We start from the raw sequence: 16116 nt of genomic DNA, 5'->3' as shown, positions 1-16116 counted from the left end.
GGAAAACCAGCAGCAAGCCAAGGAGTCTTGATCACCCCAGTTGCTCATGAGCTCTGAGCTCGAAGGATCCTTCAGGAATGGCTTTCCTGAAAGTCTGAACCGCTTTGCAATAAACCAGCAGCCATGCTATTGGCTGGCAGGGCTGCCACTCAGAAAGACTGGCAGGAGACTGGGGCAGGAACCTCCGTGGAGGTCTTTAACATGTGGAGCTAGAACAACAGACTGCAGGATCACCGTGAAGAGCTAAGGAAGCAGCAAATACCATGGTTTGGTTCCACGTGAAAACCCAGACCTCGCGATGCCTGTTTTGAAGGGGTTCAGTCGTCACCCTGTGACGTAAGCCAGTTTGGCAAATTCACTCTGAATAGGAAGTTGGAAAATAAGAATTAGAAAAAGCCATTCTTTCCAAGCAAAAGCGACTTATATGTGGGATTGAGCCACCTAACGGCTCTCTGGCCTTAAAGCAACATAGCCTCTCAAATCCTTGCAAGGAGCTATCCTTATGACCTGCGTGTCTGCGTCTATGGAAAACTCACCCCACCTTCATTTTTGCATTATTGCTCAAGAATATTCCAGATTCCTGATAAATGTGCTGTTAGTCACAGGCTGTCCACTTGTAACTCTTCTGTGACGGGGCACCAATGATGTCAGTTTAATAGATCATTCCTGTGTTGACACCTACCTACTCCTTTTGATGGTTTATTTCTCTGATGGCTGCTGGCTAAAATTCAACATTAGAAATGATGAGCAAGTCAGAGATTTTAACTAAGGGTTGTCATCCCAAGAAAACCTCCCAAGGGACGAATCTTGCCCCGAGCACTCTCCCTTGTCTTGGAGTCTCTTGGTTAATTTTTTTAAAAACATTTTTTCAGTTGCCCTTGGGGATTCTAATGAAGATATCAGCCATCTGTTAAATAAAGGGACTAAGAAATCCAAGAACAAAAATATCAACCCAAAAAACAATCTGTGTATTTGTTTGTAGCAGCTGAGCACTGGCCAATTCCAATATAACATGAGCTTTGCTAAATGTTCACTTTCCTCCCCTAGAAAACAGTGCGTTTCAAAGAACACAGTAAAGTGCACCAAAAGGAAATTTCTTACCTAACATTTATTTTGTGCCTCCCTGAGTGTATTTAATAATTCTAAACAGAGGCATCTGTTCTGAATTTCAAACACATGTCTGTGGATGTTCACAGGAATTTGTTGTATAAAAGATACGTCTTCATAGTGATTGACAGCTAAATGAAATGATTGTGTGCACACTGCTAATAACCCTCCGACTGTATTCTGGCTTTGTCTCCTAGGCTGTGTGCACCCTGGGATCAATGCGTTGTTATCTGTGGATCATGGTGTTCTCTCTGCAACCAGCAACTGGCTCCCAGTGGGTCCTCCGGCAGAGCAGTCACGGCCGTAAGACACAAGCTTTCACCAACAGCACTTCACCTGGCATGAGGGTAAAGGAAAGTTGCTCCCTGGTCACCCTGCCCCCCTCCGGGCAACCATTCCTGGCGCAGCTCGAACAACGCGTGCCCATTACAGTTAACACCCAGCCGCCAAAACACACCGAAGCCACCGAAAACGACGCCATCAGCCCTACTTCAATAGTTTCACCATCTGGGCAAGTAACAGCCAATGGCCAAGGCTGTTACCTAAGAAAATGTCTGAGACCGAGAGGCAACAGGTAGGCAGACTTGGTGCCAATTAGAAAGTGTTAGGGTTGGCAAACGGGGAGCCTCCAAACTGGCGGTTTCACGGGAGAGCTGCCCGTCCTCCCCAAAGCACATTTCAAGGAATCACGAAACTCAGATTAGAACTAACTGAAGGGAAGCTTTCCTCCACATGGAACTCACAAATTTGGTGGCAACTCAAGGACGTTTGCGGGGTCCCGGCTCTCGCTCCGTCACAACCCTTCGTTCTCCGGGCCTGCATGGAGCTGCCCAGTGCAGAGCTCCTGTGGTGCGCTCCGGGCCAGGCTTGGGGAACCTCGACAAATCGGGGAACCAGGAGCAGCTGGCCCCATTAGAGTGCCCGTGGGAGCCCCGTGCAGGGACCCACCAAACAGGCCTGTCCCTGACCTTGGCTGGCCAGACAGTTCTCAGGGTCCCAGGTGCTGCGGCACCAGTTCCCGAACGTTAGCGGCTCGGCCGTACAGGACACACTTCTCCCCGGGCCGTTCTTCCGACTTTCAAGCCCTCTGTGTCTTTTAAGGTAAATTGATCCCACATGCTTCTGATTCACTTAACGCTGGACTCACCAGACCATGTTTTGAAAGAGCAAACCAAAGGCCAAGAAGCCCTCGGAGTCTGCTTTTACGAGTCTCTCCATGCCTTTTTTTCTTAGAAGCAGGAAGCCACATTCTGACATGAACTCATAAAACGCAAGCCCTGGGGACTCGGGTCAGGTTCCAAATGTGGCACCTCGGAAACCAGCGGGTCCTCGAACCACCGGGACGAGGCTTTACCAGCCGCGAAAGGAGAGCTGAGCCCTGTAGCTCAGAGCGGCTGGGTGCAGAGCTCATGGAAACCTCTGGCCCCTCTCTCGCTCTGCACCCCGTCCCCAGCACCCCAGCCTCCCCACACCGGGGAGCCCCACGGAGCTCACCTGCAGGAAATCACCCCTTTGCTTTGAAGCCGTCCAAGGTGCTGATGTCACAGTCAGCGTCAGCTGAGCCTAACCGAAGGCGCGCTGCGGGGCGTGCTCGGCGTGTTTGGGAAGAAAATAACCCAGCCAACGGCAAAGTTAGGACAATACATGGGAAATGGATATTATGACAAATCTATACATGGATTTCAATTTTTTTTTTTTTGGCAAGGTCAGCGTTGTGGCACAGCTGGTTAAGCCACCACTGTGATTCCCGCATCCCCTATCAAAGTGATGGTTTCGGCCCTGGCTGCTCCACTTCAGATCCAGTTGTCTGCTGATGCTCCTGGGAAGGCAGCTTAAGATGGCCTCCGCCACCCCCATGGGAAACCAGGCTGGACTTCCTGGCTCCCGGCTCTGGACCCAGACCTGGTCATTGCAGCCACCTGGAAAGGGGGCCAGCAGATGGGAGACCTCTCCCCCAACTATCCCCATTGCTCTGCCTTTCAAATAAATAAATAAAATTTCTTTTGTATCAAAATAACCTCATACTTTTCTGTTTTTCTGCACACTTTCTGAATTCCCCATATGTAGGGCCAACAGGCAGAACGGGAGCTTCCACAGATGGATTCTGTAGACGCCACCACGCTAGCAGGGAGGGCACGGTCTCCTTCTGAAACCTCCAGCTGGGACATAAAGCCTGCTGCCCCAGCCCATTCTCCAATCAGTGACTGGACAGGGGTTCTAGGACTTGGGGGAGATCCAGAGTCCCTGATCAGGCTCATGCTATGGTTTGATTATGGTTTTTTCCTTGAAACTCAGGCTGGAGTTTAATTCCCAGTATGGGAGCAGGCTTGTGGCACAACAGGCTATGCCAGGGCTTAGAATGCCCATGCGCCATATCAGACCCCCAGTTCAAGTGCCCGCTGCTCTGCTTCCAATTCAGCTTCCTGTTTATGCACTTAGGAGGCAGCAAATGATGGCCAGGTGCTTGAGTTTTTGTACCAACATGGGAGACCCGGCTGGAGGTTCTGGCTTCTGGCTACAGCCCGGCACAGCCCTGGGTATGGTAGACATTTGAACAAGTAGATGAATGATAACTTTCTTTCCTCTTTCAAATACATCTATCTTTAACAACAATAAAAATATCTCCATTGTGAGGTGGTAGGAGGGTGGAAGCTTGACCCAGGCATGGTATTTACAGGGGAGATTTTGGGGGGTTGATTAGGACTGGATAAGGTCCTTGGGGGGAGCTCCCATGACAGAATGCCAGCGTAGTCACAAGAAGAGGGACAGAGGCCAGAGCACAGACACACAGGAGCCCCCCATACCCTGCGAGGTGATGCCCTGTGCCGCCTCGGGACTCCGCCAGCAAGGCGGCCATTGCCAGATGTGGCCATGTGGGCCATGGCCCTCTGCCAACATAAAGCTCTTTTCTCTGCTCAGGAACTCCATTAGAAATATGAATGAATACGGTTCAAAACAATGCATTCTCAACTCTGGCAATTTATTAGATTTTTAAAACATATTTATTTATGGGGCCAGCATTGTGGTGTAGCAGGTTAAGCTGCCATCTGAAGTGTTGGCATCCCTATGGGTGCTGGTTTGAGGCCCGGCTGCTCCACTTCTGATCCAGCTCCCTGCTAATGCGCCTGTGGAAGCAGCAGAAGATGGTCCAAGTCCTTGGGCCCCTGTACACAAGTGGGAAACCTGGAAGAAACTCCTGGCTCCTGGCTTTGGCCTGGCCCAGCCCTGGTGGTTGCAGCCATTTGGGGAGTGAACCAGCAGATGGAAGATCTCTCCTCCCTCTCTCTCTCTGTGTCCCTCCCTCTCTCGCTGTAATGCTACCTTTAAATAAATAAATACATCTTTAAAAAAAATTGTATTTATTTGAAAGGTGGCATACTCAGGGAATACAGTTTCCCTTCAAAGCTTGACACGTTGGCCTTCCATGCAGCCACAGGTGCACAAATTTAAAGCAACGCAAACACACCTGTTCCGGAAGTGTGCCAGCAGAAAGCCCCCAGCAGAGGGACTGTTAGCTGTTTCCTAATGGACTGAAGGTGGCCTAGGCTGTTTCTCTTGCCTTCTCCACCACCCCTAGTCCTCGTCCACCGCCCTGTGTCAGTTTGCCCTGGTCACGGCTGGCAATGCAGCTCTCTGGAGAGCCCTCCACACCAATGCACATTAAGCAGGTTTAAACAGAACTGGAACCAGCCCCAAATACAGCGTCGTCTGGAGTGTCACAATGAACCAAACACAAGGTCTCTTCAAATATTTAATCGGTTTGGAAACCTCCGCCTTCCAACCCAGTTAGATAAAAACTCTAAAGAAAGCATGATTAGGGGGTCGCCAAGAAAACATGGGGCTAACATGAAGAGTAGACAGGGTGTGGGAAGACAACATAATATGTGTTGAAGCCTCCTGGAAGAATTCTACCGCTCACTTTTAAAAAAAAAGAATCATTTAAAACAAACAAAAAAGGATTAAACAGTTATACACATTTAAGGACAACTACAACTTCTTTTATGGTGGAAAATACCAGACATGGTTTGGAAATCGGGTCTTTAACCTCCTGCCGTGGTTTGTTTCCACAGCCTCCTCGGTACAGGCAAGAAGCAAACTAGCTACAGCCAGTGTGGCCCACAAGCTCCTGGGGGCACTTGCGAAGCAGCAACACAGCGAGGACAGCAAGAGGGCACGGAAGCAGGGGGAGCAAGCTGTTCACAGTCTTTGAACGCAGACTCAAACCCCAGCAGACTTAACCTATTTTCTTTGAAAAATATGGAAATGGACCGAAGGCCCCGAGAACCGCCGGTGATCTCACATCCGGGGCCAACAACAAGGCTTTGGGGTAACTGCGCCATAGGACCCGGGGCCCGGGGTGCCCTTCAGGGTGACAGGTCTGCGGCGGTGCAGGGGGGATCAGGACGCCAGGGCTGACTCCTCGGGGCCACGCTCAGCAGGAAGGGCGTCACGTCTGTCTCGCTCTCCTCCTCCCTCTCGCTTCCTCTCTCCTCCTGTCCTGTGGCGCTGGTGACAGGCAGTGTCAGCGGCTCCAGCCCGCGGCTCAGAACGGGTACTGCGACACGTATATCCGCAGGCGGATCACGGAGCTGCCTCTGAAGTTGATGACGGTGTTGACGGTGATCATCTCCAAGTCCAGTTGGATGTCCCGGGGCCCTTTGATGGGGCGCGTCATCACCAGGGTGGCACTGATGGGGCCCGTTTGCTGTGGACAGACCCAGAGGACGCTGGTTAGAGAAGGCCCGGCTGGTGGCACTGCGACCCCCACCAGGGCGTGCCCACGTGTCCCTGGTCAGGCGGACGGCCCCTCACTGCCTCGGCTGCACCACGCTCTTCCCCTGGCTCTGCCCGTCCTCTGCCTGGCTCTTTCCTGCCAACCCCTCAGGTGTCACCTGAAAACCCACTTCCTGTGAGGACCTTTCCGCTATCCCCAATCTAAATTTGGCCCCCTGTGGCCCTCTGCCTTGCATAGAATGGAAAGATCTTACGGCCATGTGTAATTGTCTATGCTACCTACTTGGTGCGTGTCCCCACCAGTGATGAGCTCTGTAAGGTCAAGGATCAAGGTCAGGCTCTTTACTGAACCCCCCTCCCCCAGATCCTAGCCAGGTGCCTGGAATGCAGCAGGTGTTCAGGAAACACAGTCAGGACCCCATATCCGTGAGTTCCACATCCACCAATCCAACCAATGACAGATGAAAAATATTCAGAAAACAATTGAACCCGTCCTTAAGGTGTACAGACCTCTGTTCTCAACCACTACGGCAGAACCACTGTTTACACGGCGCGCGCACTGCACGAGGTATGACGCGTCAGCTGAGGGGGTGCACGGGTTCCAGGCAAATACGACACTGTTTTACACAAGGGACTTGGGCGTCCAAAGGAGCTGGCATCTGCAGGGGTCCTCGAAGCCAGTCCTCTGCAGATACCAAGGAACAACTGCATATTCTGAATGAATCGTTCACAGAACACATTGTGTGACAAGGCTGCCACCTCACCTGGAAAATCAGGGTTTGGACTGGATCAGCAACTGCAAACAAGAGGCATCAAATGCACCTGTGGGGCTTTATAAAAGCTCACAACCCCAGGGTCCCATTCCAAGGTTCTCCTGTTCAGTAGCGGATCTGGAAAGAGGCTCCCACCCACCCAGCCTGAAGTCACCTCCGGCCTTCGCACTCTCTGCCCCATCACTGTGGATCTAACTGATTACATGAGCTTCTCTCCTCCAAGGACAATTTTTCTGAAACTTTCAAGGAGGTAGGGAGAGAGGACTGACACCTGCTGAGCACCCACAGGGGTGATGTGCCCTTAGAGCCACGACGTGCATCTACTTGCTGAATCCCCATAAAAGCCCTGACCGGCCTTGCTGCTCATGGTGTGGTCTGTGAACCAGCAGTACCGGCATCAGCAGGGAGCTTGTGAGAAGCGTAGGATCTCAGGTCCCTCTTGAGAGCTCCTAAGCTGGGATCTGTAGCATAACACAAGCCCCAAGGGATTCGTGTGCACATTAAGAATTGCGTCATGCTGGGGCCAACGTTGGAGTGTAGCGGGCCAAGTGGCTGTCTGTAGTGCCAGCATCCCATATGGGTGCAGATTCGAGTCCCTGCTGCTCCCCTTCTGCTCCAGCTCCCTGCTACTAGCCTGGGGAAAGCAGCAGAACATGGCCCAAGTGCTTAGGCCCCTGCCAGCACGTGGGAGACCTGGAAGAAACTCCTGGCTCCTGCCTGGCCCAGCCTTGGTTGTTGCAATCATCTGGGGAGTGAACCAGCAGATGGAAGATCTCTCTTTCTCTCTCTCTGCCTATAACTCTTCCAAATAAATAAATAAATCTTTCAAACAAAGAGAGAATTGTGAGTCCTGATGTAAAAGCACAGGACTCGAGCGAGGGAACCCAGCTGCTCCGTCCGAGGGCCCTCCTGGAGGTGTGTCTCATTACCCCCATTTGATAAACAAGCAAACCTGTTATATAAGGTCTAGAGAGGAAACACAATCGCTTGGGGTCACTCAGCTACTTAAGGGGCAGAGCCAAGGGCTTCCATTCGGGTGTTTCTGTCTGACCCCAAGCTCCAGGCCTTTGTCACTTCACAACCATCATCGGAAGAGTCTGGTGTGTATTCTGCTTCTTCTCCCGAGCCCTGAGCTCCATGCCAGATGCACAGGGCAGTGTGACAGACACTGGATGAAGGCCGCAGGGCACCTGCAGACAAACAGCAAGCTGCACGGCCCAGCCCTGGGCCCCCAAGCTGGAGGCAGCAGACCCTGCTCCATTAAGGAACTGAGTTGACTGAAGGCCACGCCAGGTGGTTTCCCTCTCTCCACAAGGGAGGGCCCCCATAAAGCTTTCCACATCCCTAAGACCTGCCACAGGGCCAAGGGCAGGGCTGGCAGACAGGTGCAGGCCAAGTGCGGCTCCTCCCCGTCCACTGGGCTATCAGCCGCCTGACGGCCGCCCAACTTCCTCTTGGCTTTGGCTCCCTGTGTTCCCGTCAGCTCTGGCGTAACTGGCACCTGCTCACGCAGAAGATGGCTCGGACTTCCTTGTCAGCCCTTGCACAACCTCAGAGCCCAGGGCCAGCACTCCCGAGGGTGCAGCCGCACAGGGAAATACCCATGACATTCACATATGCAAACCCCTCGCCAGCTTTCACTGCGTGCATGGACAAAGGCCAAGGGCTGGAGACCCGAAACTGCAGGCGGCCCTCCGAAAGATCTGCTCGGGGCCTAGGAGGGAGAATGAGGCAAGTGGCAATTTCCTGGTAAAGTGTGGAGGATTCCAAGACCCTCACTTATGGAAGGAACCTTAGAGGCCATCATTCAGTCTCTGCCTGGGTCAGAGCTACACCCACAAGCACTTGGGAGGGCTCAATGCCAACCAGGAGAGCAGAGGCCAGCCACTGCCCACTCCTCATCTGGCTTGCAGGGCACAGTCTGGGCACGGACCTCCTGAGAGCCCCTGGTCACTGCGGTCATGGGTGCGAAATGATGAGGATGGTGTGGGCTGTGATGATGGTGGTGGTGGTGGTGGTGGTGAAGGTGCTAGGCACTTGCTAAGGCCCCTTCATCCATCTCTTAATCCTCATAACCCGACATGGCAGGTAAGCTGAGAATTGAGTACAAGCTCCCAAAAGCAGTGCACGGTACAAAAGTTGTGCCTCTCACCAGCACGTTCTATGCCACGTCTCAAGGCTTCTCCACTTCCTTACTGTCCCGTGGCCCTTGCTTGGCTTGTGAGTCATCAGGTGGTGTTGAGTCTGCTACGCTGTTTGTCCCCTGCCCCCAAGACCAGCAGTCTTTTGTTGCTGAACGCTCAGCGTCCGACGTCAGCTGCAGGCCAGGCGCTGAACGGATGGGGGTGACGGAGGAAAGTACGGGGAGTGCCCAAAGCCCCGTGGAGGCGGCCGCAGTGGGAGTCAGCCGCCAGCAGCCCAGCCGATGAGCGTCCTCTCGGCCCAGCTCGCACACACGCACGCAGGTTTTCTCTGGCTCACCTTGTGGGGTGGCATTGTCTGGCACGTGGCAAGTAGCCAGGCCACTGCAAGTCAGCTTCCCTTGCCCTGCCACCTGCTCTGTGCGTGTCACAAGGGAAACACTTCAGCACAGTGGAACCCTTGACCCTGCTCCTTCTTCTGGCCCTGTGTCCCGAGCCACCTGATCAAAGCCACGTGCCCGTCCTCTGTCCACAGCCTGCTGTGGGGCAGACTGACGACAGGGCCTGTGAAGGGGCATGTGTGTGTGAACATGTGCAGGTGTAAAAGCATGCGTGCGTGCGTGTCGTCTTCCTGCAGGGTGAGAACAAGCTCTACCCAAGCACTTGTAATAAAGTCAAGGAATGTCACGGTGAGGCAGCTGCAGGGTTGCGCAGGTCATTCCCAGCCCAAACCCGCCCCTGATGCCCCAGCCCACTGGGCAGCTCTCCCAACTCCTCCAAGGTCTGAGAGCTCACGACCTCCCTCATAACCATAGCAGCAGCAACAGGGGCCAAGCCACATCTGTGCAACAGTAAGAACACTTCCCGACTACTTCCCACCCTTATTGGATGTAACACAGACCTCTCTCGTAATCTCTGCTTCTGCTGGGACCCCAAAGCTAGAAGCGTGGGCCAAAACATCCCCCATCCTCCAGAGCAGGGTGCGAGTGTACGTGCTGGTCCAGACGGCCTGGCACTTGCTACCGTGAGAGCGTGGCAGACTGCTTAGCCTCTGTGCCTCAGTGCTGGGAGGATAAAGCAGTCCTCTCTCAGAGGGTTGTTGTGAAGATCAAAGGCTTGGTCCACAGGAGACATTCGGCATTGCTGCTGCCGCTGTGTTGTGCATACGCACTAACACGATTGCAAGGTGGGACCCAAAGCCAGCCACTGCCTGCACTTCATCACACCTCCAGTCTACGCCATTACATCAAACGCACCTGCCAGCCCCCATCGCAAGCAGAAGGGGTTTCAAGAGAACTATCTGGAGCTACAGGTGCCCTGAAGTTGCAGGATACACACAGCGGTACTGGGCTCTCCTGGAGAAGTCTGCAGATGGCAGCCCAGCCTGGTGAGCAGAAGGGCTGCTGGTAGCTGGTGTTCGTGCCCTGTGTCCGGGCTGCCTGTGTGAGTGCCATGAGACCCACCACCACCACCCCCATGGAGACTCTGTGTGGGACGTGGTGCCAGCAAGGGGCCTGGGGTGCAGGAGGTCACCCGAGGCCCTGCTGCCCACACCAGCGATGTCAGGCTGAAGTCCTCCTGCAAATGTCCCAAACAGCATCCCGTGGAGGTGACAGCCTTTGGGTGTCTTCCCCCAAGGCAGCACCTACACCTGGTTCCAGTGCAGGGACTGGAGCCAGCACCATGGCTGGGGGCGGAAGAGGAAGGCGTGGAGAGGCCGAGCACACCCTTCCCCTCCCACCCCCACCCGGAGCCGGGGGTGTGGAGGACACTACCTGGACTGAGGGGCTGAGAGGTTGAAGTTCCCACTGACACCAGCATAGACCTTTCACCCAAGAACGAGGCAACACAGCAGCAAGAGAAAGTGCCCACGAGGGGCCACCGCCTGCCACTGCACCCTACATGGGCGCTGGTTCCGGTCCTGGCTGCTCCACTTCCAATTCAGCTCCCTGCTAATGCACCTGGGAAAGCAGCAGAAGATGGCCCAAGTGCTTGGGCCCCTGCACCCACGTGGGAGACCTGGAAGAAGCTCCTGGCTCCTGGCTTTGGATTGGCCCAGCTCCGGCCATTGCAGCCATCTAGGGAGTGAGCCAACGGATAGAAGATATCTCCCCCCCCCCCCCATCATCTTGCCTTTCAAATGAACAAATAAATCTTTAAAAAACAAAAAAGTGCCCAGGTGTCACGGGCCACTTGAGACTCTCACTCAGGCGTGCGCAGGTTGAGGCAGGTTCAAGGCAGCCTCAGCCCCGACTTGTCTGATAAAAAGCCCTTCTGTGAGGCACGGGCGCTAAGCGATGACCTCATCTCTAACCCCAAGTACACACTGTCATTGTCTCTTCTTGAGAAACGCGGAAGTGAAGGCTCCCAGGTGGAGGGCAGTGGGACCAAGGTCGCCTAGCTGGGCACCCCAGGGTGCAGGGGAAGCAGGGCCCGGCTGTGGAGCCCACGTCAGGCCTCCTGGGGAGGGGCTGCAGCTCTGGACTCACCTGCTCCTGGGGCCTCCTCTCACCTTGATCCCACATGTTCCTGTGTTCAGACCATCTCAGCCCCAGAGGCAAGCCCCGGGAAATTCTGCAGGGAGTGGGAGAGGGGGCCTAAAGAGCCCAGATACACGGTTCCTGACCCTTGGACCAGCCTCTGGGAAAAACGGGCCCGTGTTTCTGAGTAGAGCTCCCCACAGCGGCCCTGGAGGATCATGGGAGGTATCTGTAAGAAATGCAGATTCCTGGGTGCCACAGGCTGAATACCAGCCCCCAAAGATCCCCACGTCCCTAATCCTTGGAGCCTGTAAATACTTCCTTGTCTGGACAGGGGTAAGGATCTGGGCACATGTGGCTGGACCCTAGCCCTGACCACAAGTGTCAGTTAAGGGAGTGAGGGGAGACTTGCTGCTCACAGACATGGCAGTGTGAGCACGGCAGCAGGGGGGGGACATGGCCACGGTTGAGAAATGCTGGCACCACCAGCAAGGGAGAGGCAAGGGCAGGATCCTCCTCTCGAGCCTCCGCAGGGTATACAACCCCCTCAACACCCCGATCCCAGCCCAGGGAAGCCAACTTCCGACTCCCGGCTTCCAGAACCATCTGTCATCTTCAGCTGCAACTTGTCACAGCAGCCACAGGGAACTCCTCCACGTGGCCTTGCTGCCTTCTCCCATAGAGTCCCAGAAGAGGAAGCTCTGGAAGCTGCCGTGGCATTAAGTGGCCACGTTCCCGCTGAGAGGCGACAAACACTGCTCTTTGCCAGGGGTCTCTAAGGAGGCGTGGCCAGGGGTCTCTAAGGAGGCATGGCCACCCCCAGGGTGGCAGGAGCCCAAGCTGTGAACTGCAAACGGTGCAGTTACGCACCTGCAGCACACAAGAAAGCAAGCGTGCTGTGCCGTAGCAGGTGCGCTCCAAGGTGCTTCATGGAGAGGCGTGAGCCAGTGCAGTCTGATTATACTTCCTCCCGTGACACGCACGTTCTGTCTCAGAGCAGCCACACACTGAGCGCTGGCAATGTGGCTACCACCATGGGGGAACGGAATCTTCCACCTCGTTTAACTGCAGTTCAGAGAGCACAGGGGCGCACACCTTGGACAAAGCTGGCAGAAGCCAAGCTGTGTGAGCCAGGCCGTGACAGCCACTGCAATCGAAGCCGCATGAGGGTGGGGGTGGGGCATTCACTCCACACCTGTGTGCTCAGTTTCTACAAGTGCCTACGAGGAACTCAGTAAATATTTGTCAATTGGGTGGGCAGGCAAACGGAGGTATAGAGGCCTCTCCCACGGCGTCTTAGGAGGAAATGACCTAAGATCACAGCCTGCTTAACTTCTCATTTCACAGGTGAGGGTCTTGAGGGTCACACAGAAAGCGACAGCGGGCAGGACCTTGGACTCCTGACCCCCCTCCTCCACTCTTCTCTCCTCATGCCTGGCCCCTGCACCCGTACCCTCAGCTGCTCCTATGAGCTGCTTCCTAGGAGAGAGGACGCAAGGCCATTGTTAAAGACAGCGGGGCACACCGCTCAGCACCGCCTCTTACCCGCATATAGAATTCTCTGCCCTCGTTCCCAGACTTGATCTGGAAAATGTAGTAGGCCCCAGGGTAGCGCGTGGTGGCTTGCATCTGGAAGATGTCAGCGGGAACGGAGCGTCCTGACACCACGTCCATGTCGCGGAACAGGATGGTGAAGGGCTGGTCCCGGCAGCCGGGGTTCTCGGCAGGACACATGCAGCGGCTGGTGGGAAGGGAGACTGTGAGAACCTAGCAGATCCATCTTCCCTTAACACACCACACTGGGGGCCTGCCATTTCTGTCATCCACGTGATGTAACTGTAGACCATCTCTGCACACAGGCCAGCTCTGCTTCTTAGAGACTGGCTAGCCCACCAGATACCCCGGCTACTGGAGGTCAAGCCTTGGGTCTCTGGTTCTCAGAACACGGGAACAGTCTCCAATGCCCTTGACATCCGTCGTATTGTGGACACGCAGCCCTTCCCTCCGCAGCTGTAGATTCTCAAGGAGAAATTCTCAAAGTGGGAAATTACATTAGGTTGAGCGGCCTTGGGGATCCTTTTGTCACCTGTCATGCAGTCCCCCTGGAACAACACTATGGAACAGGAACTCAGAACTCCCCACGTGTAAGACATGGCATTGGACACCTTGCTAATTCCACGAGAAATAAGATCCTGATCTCTAATAGGAGAAATGAATCCTTCCCCACCTAACAGAAGAAATAAATCACACAGGTATCCAGTGCTGAGCGGTTAACCTGAAATACTACAAGTCTGGCTTTGACTTACTGCAGAATGCCTGTGATAGACGCGTCCTGCGTTATCCCTGCCTCCCTCTTGTCCACCTGTTCCCAGAGACCGCCCCCCCCAGAGGTCAGAGTTCACAATGTGAGAGGACTTCTGACACATGCCCTTGGTGGCCAGCGCCGGGGGTCAGCCTGGTGTCTGTCACTCTTCCCTAACTCCCTATCCATCTACGGAATATGTCGGTTCTACTTCCAAAGTAGATTCCAAATCCAACCACTTCACCCCACCCCGGTGTCACTGCCCGGTCACCCAGGCCGTCACCCCTCTCACTTGGACCTTGGTGACGGCCTCCTAACAGGGCAGGGTGCCCTTTTTCAAACAGAAATCATATTGCATCCCGCCTGCTCAGCACTCCGCAGGGTCTACCCACTGCAGCTTGACTACGAATGAAATACCCACCGTGGCCTCTAGGAACCCACAGCGTGTGGCCGGGGCCACTTTCTCCAACTTATTCTCAGGCCACTGTCCCCAGACTCACTGGACCGTAGCACCTTGGACTTCTTTCATTCCCTGAAGGCATCGAGGCCTCTCTTGCCGCAAAGCCTCTGCACATGCTGTTCCCTCTGCTGTTCCACTCTTGGTTCACACGGAGGTACCTCCCCAGCCCAGACTGAAGGTCATTTCCTCTGAGGGCTTTTGGACACTCCTGGCTAGAACAGGCCCAAGCTAGTCTTTCTTTTTACAAATTTCCATTCTTTGTGTGGATAGCACTGACCACAATCTATGATCATGTATCATTTATGTGACCATTTGCTTAATGTCATTCTCCTTCCATATTCACTAAGCCCCCTAAGGGCAAAAATCAGCGCAGTGTTGTGGCACAATGTGTTAAGCCGCTGCCTACGACACCAGCATTCCCTGTTGGAGTGCTGGTTCGAGTCCCAGCTGCTCCACTCCCAGTGCAGCTCCCTGCTAATGCACGTGGGAGGGAAACAGGAGATGGCCATGTGGGAGGCTTGGTTGGAGCTCCAGGCTCCTGGCTTCAGCCTGGCCCAGCCCTGGCCACTGCAGCCACTTAGTGAGTAAGCCAGTGATGGAAGATTGAGCTCTCTCTCTCTCTCTCTGTCTCCCCTTCACTCTGCCTTTCAAATAAATAAATATTTGCGGGGAAAAATCATAGCATCTATCACACAACAGGGACTCAAGTAATACTGAGCAACTGAATAGAGACAGAATGTCTAAGAGTTCATTTTTTTTAAAGGTTTCATCAAAATGGCCAAGTCAAAATGCCCCTGATGCCAGAACAGCCGCACTGAAATGTCACGTGTCGCATGGAAAATAACTGTTTCCCAACAGAAATTCAGAGGAGGAAGCGATGGCTCCCAGCTGGAGCGAGTCACACACTGTGGGGGAGGTGGCAGGGAAGCCATGATGTGCAGGGCGGGGCAGGTCTGGCTTCCTAGGGCAAGGCGCATGCGCACAAAGCAGGGCCGGGGTGCAGGGGTGGGGCTGTTCGGGCTGGCAGGCGCACAGCGCACCTGCACAGGAAAAGGAGCAGCAGTCACACTGGCCTGGGGCCTGGGGCCTGGGGCCTGGGGGGGGAGGACAGCGAGCATTCTCCCCGCCACAGCACAGCCTCCATCAGGAAACCAGCTCAGGCCTGCGAGGTGAACTGGGTCAGGCCCCTGGCCACAGACGGAAACCCACACAGTTTCCCTGGCCTGGAAGCAGCCAGAGCAGACCAGAGAGAATCAGGAATGGACGCTGGCGGGAGCAGCCTGCAGCTCTGCCCTGCCGCAGAGGGTCCTTAAAGCAGAAGTCAGAGCCCCGTTCCAAAGGCACGGGGTCGGGGCGGGGGCAGTGGCCGGCTGGTTTCTGATCAGAGTGGGCCCGGATAGGAAGCCATGCTGTCCTCCCCTGGAGGGGGCAGGATGGCCCATCTGCTTCAGCCCGAGGTCGCCCAGGGCTAGTGACTGCGGGGTGCTGGGGAGAGGGGGCAGAAGCTGGAAGCTGTGTGCATGTGTGCATGTGTGTGTGTGCACTGTGTATGTGTACATGTGTGTGTGTGTATGTGTACATTGTGTATAGGTATATATTGTGTGTGCCTTTGTGTATGTATGTGTGTACATTGTATATTCATGTGTACATTGTGTGTGCACGTGTGTATGTGCACATTTTATGTGCATGTGTGTGCATGTGGAGAGAGACGGAGGACAACGGGATGGTTCAACAGGGGCTGAAAGAAAAGGAAAAGAAACTTCTAGGACGCAAGGGACAGGAAATCAATGTCTGGTGCCGTCACCCACAAAGGCTGTCTTCACTTCAGTTTTCTCAGCTCTAACATTTGCCATCTGGTGATTTCATAAAAATCTTCCCCATGATGTCAGAAACTTGATCAGAGCGAGCTCAACACACTGAGGTATCGAGAAGTCTAGCAAACCCATTAGCCTTGATCCTCGGTAAGTGGTTCCGGGAGACCAGAGCCTGCATTTCGCCTTGGAGCTGGTCAGAGATGTAGAAGCAAGGGCCCTGCCCAACCCCCCGGCCCCTGAACCTGTACCCAGCAACATCCCCTAGGAGGCTTCTGTCCACTTGCACTGGGAGAAGGCTGTGAACC

General features: G+C 54.5%; 1 protein-coding gene across 1 annotated transcript in view; it reads right to left on the bottom strand.

Annotated features, from left to right (window-relative positions):
* Positions 1 to 4845: 4845 nt before the first annotated feature.
* FBLN5 (fibulin 5) overlaps positions 4846 to 16116 on the bottom strand; it is an 80297-nt gene continuing 69026 nt past the window's right edge. Inside the window, exons 10-11 of the mRNA XM_062181563.1 lie at positions 12781 to 12976; positions 4846 to 5812 (exon numbers count right to left, since the gene is read on the bottom strand). Of these exons, the coding sequence (XP_062037547.1) occupies positions 5651 to 5812; positions 12781 to 12976 (358 nt within the window). The 3' untranslated portion in view covers positions 4846 to 5650. The remainder of the gene's footprint in view (positions 5813 to 12780; positions 12977 to 16116) is intronic.

The sequence above is a fragment of the Lepus europaeus genome, chromosome 22, assembly GCF_033115175.1.
Source record: "Lepus europaeus isolate LE1 chromosome 22, mLepTim1.pri, whole genome shotgun sequence".
NCBI lineage: Eukaryota > Metazoa > Chordata > Mammalia > Lagomorpha > Leporidae > Lepus > Lepus europaeus.
This window is presented reverse-complemented; position numbering and strand designations above follow the sequence as displayed.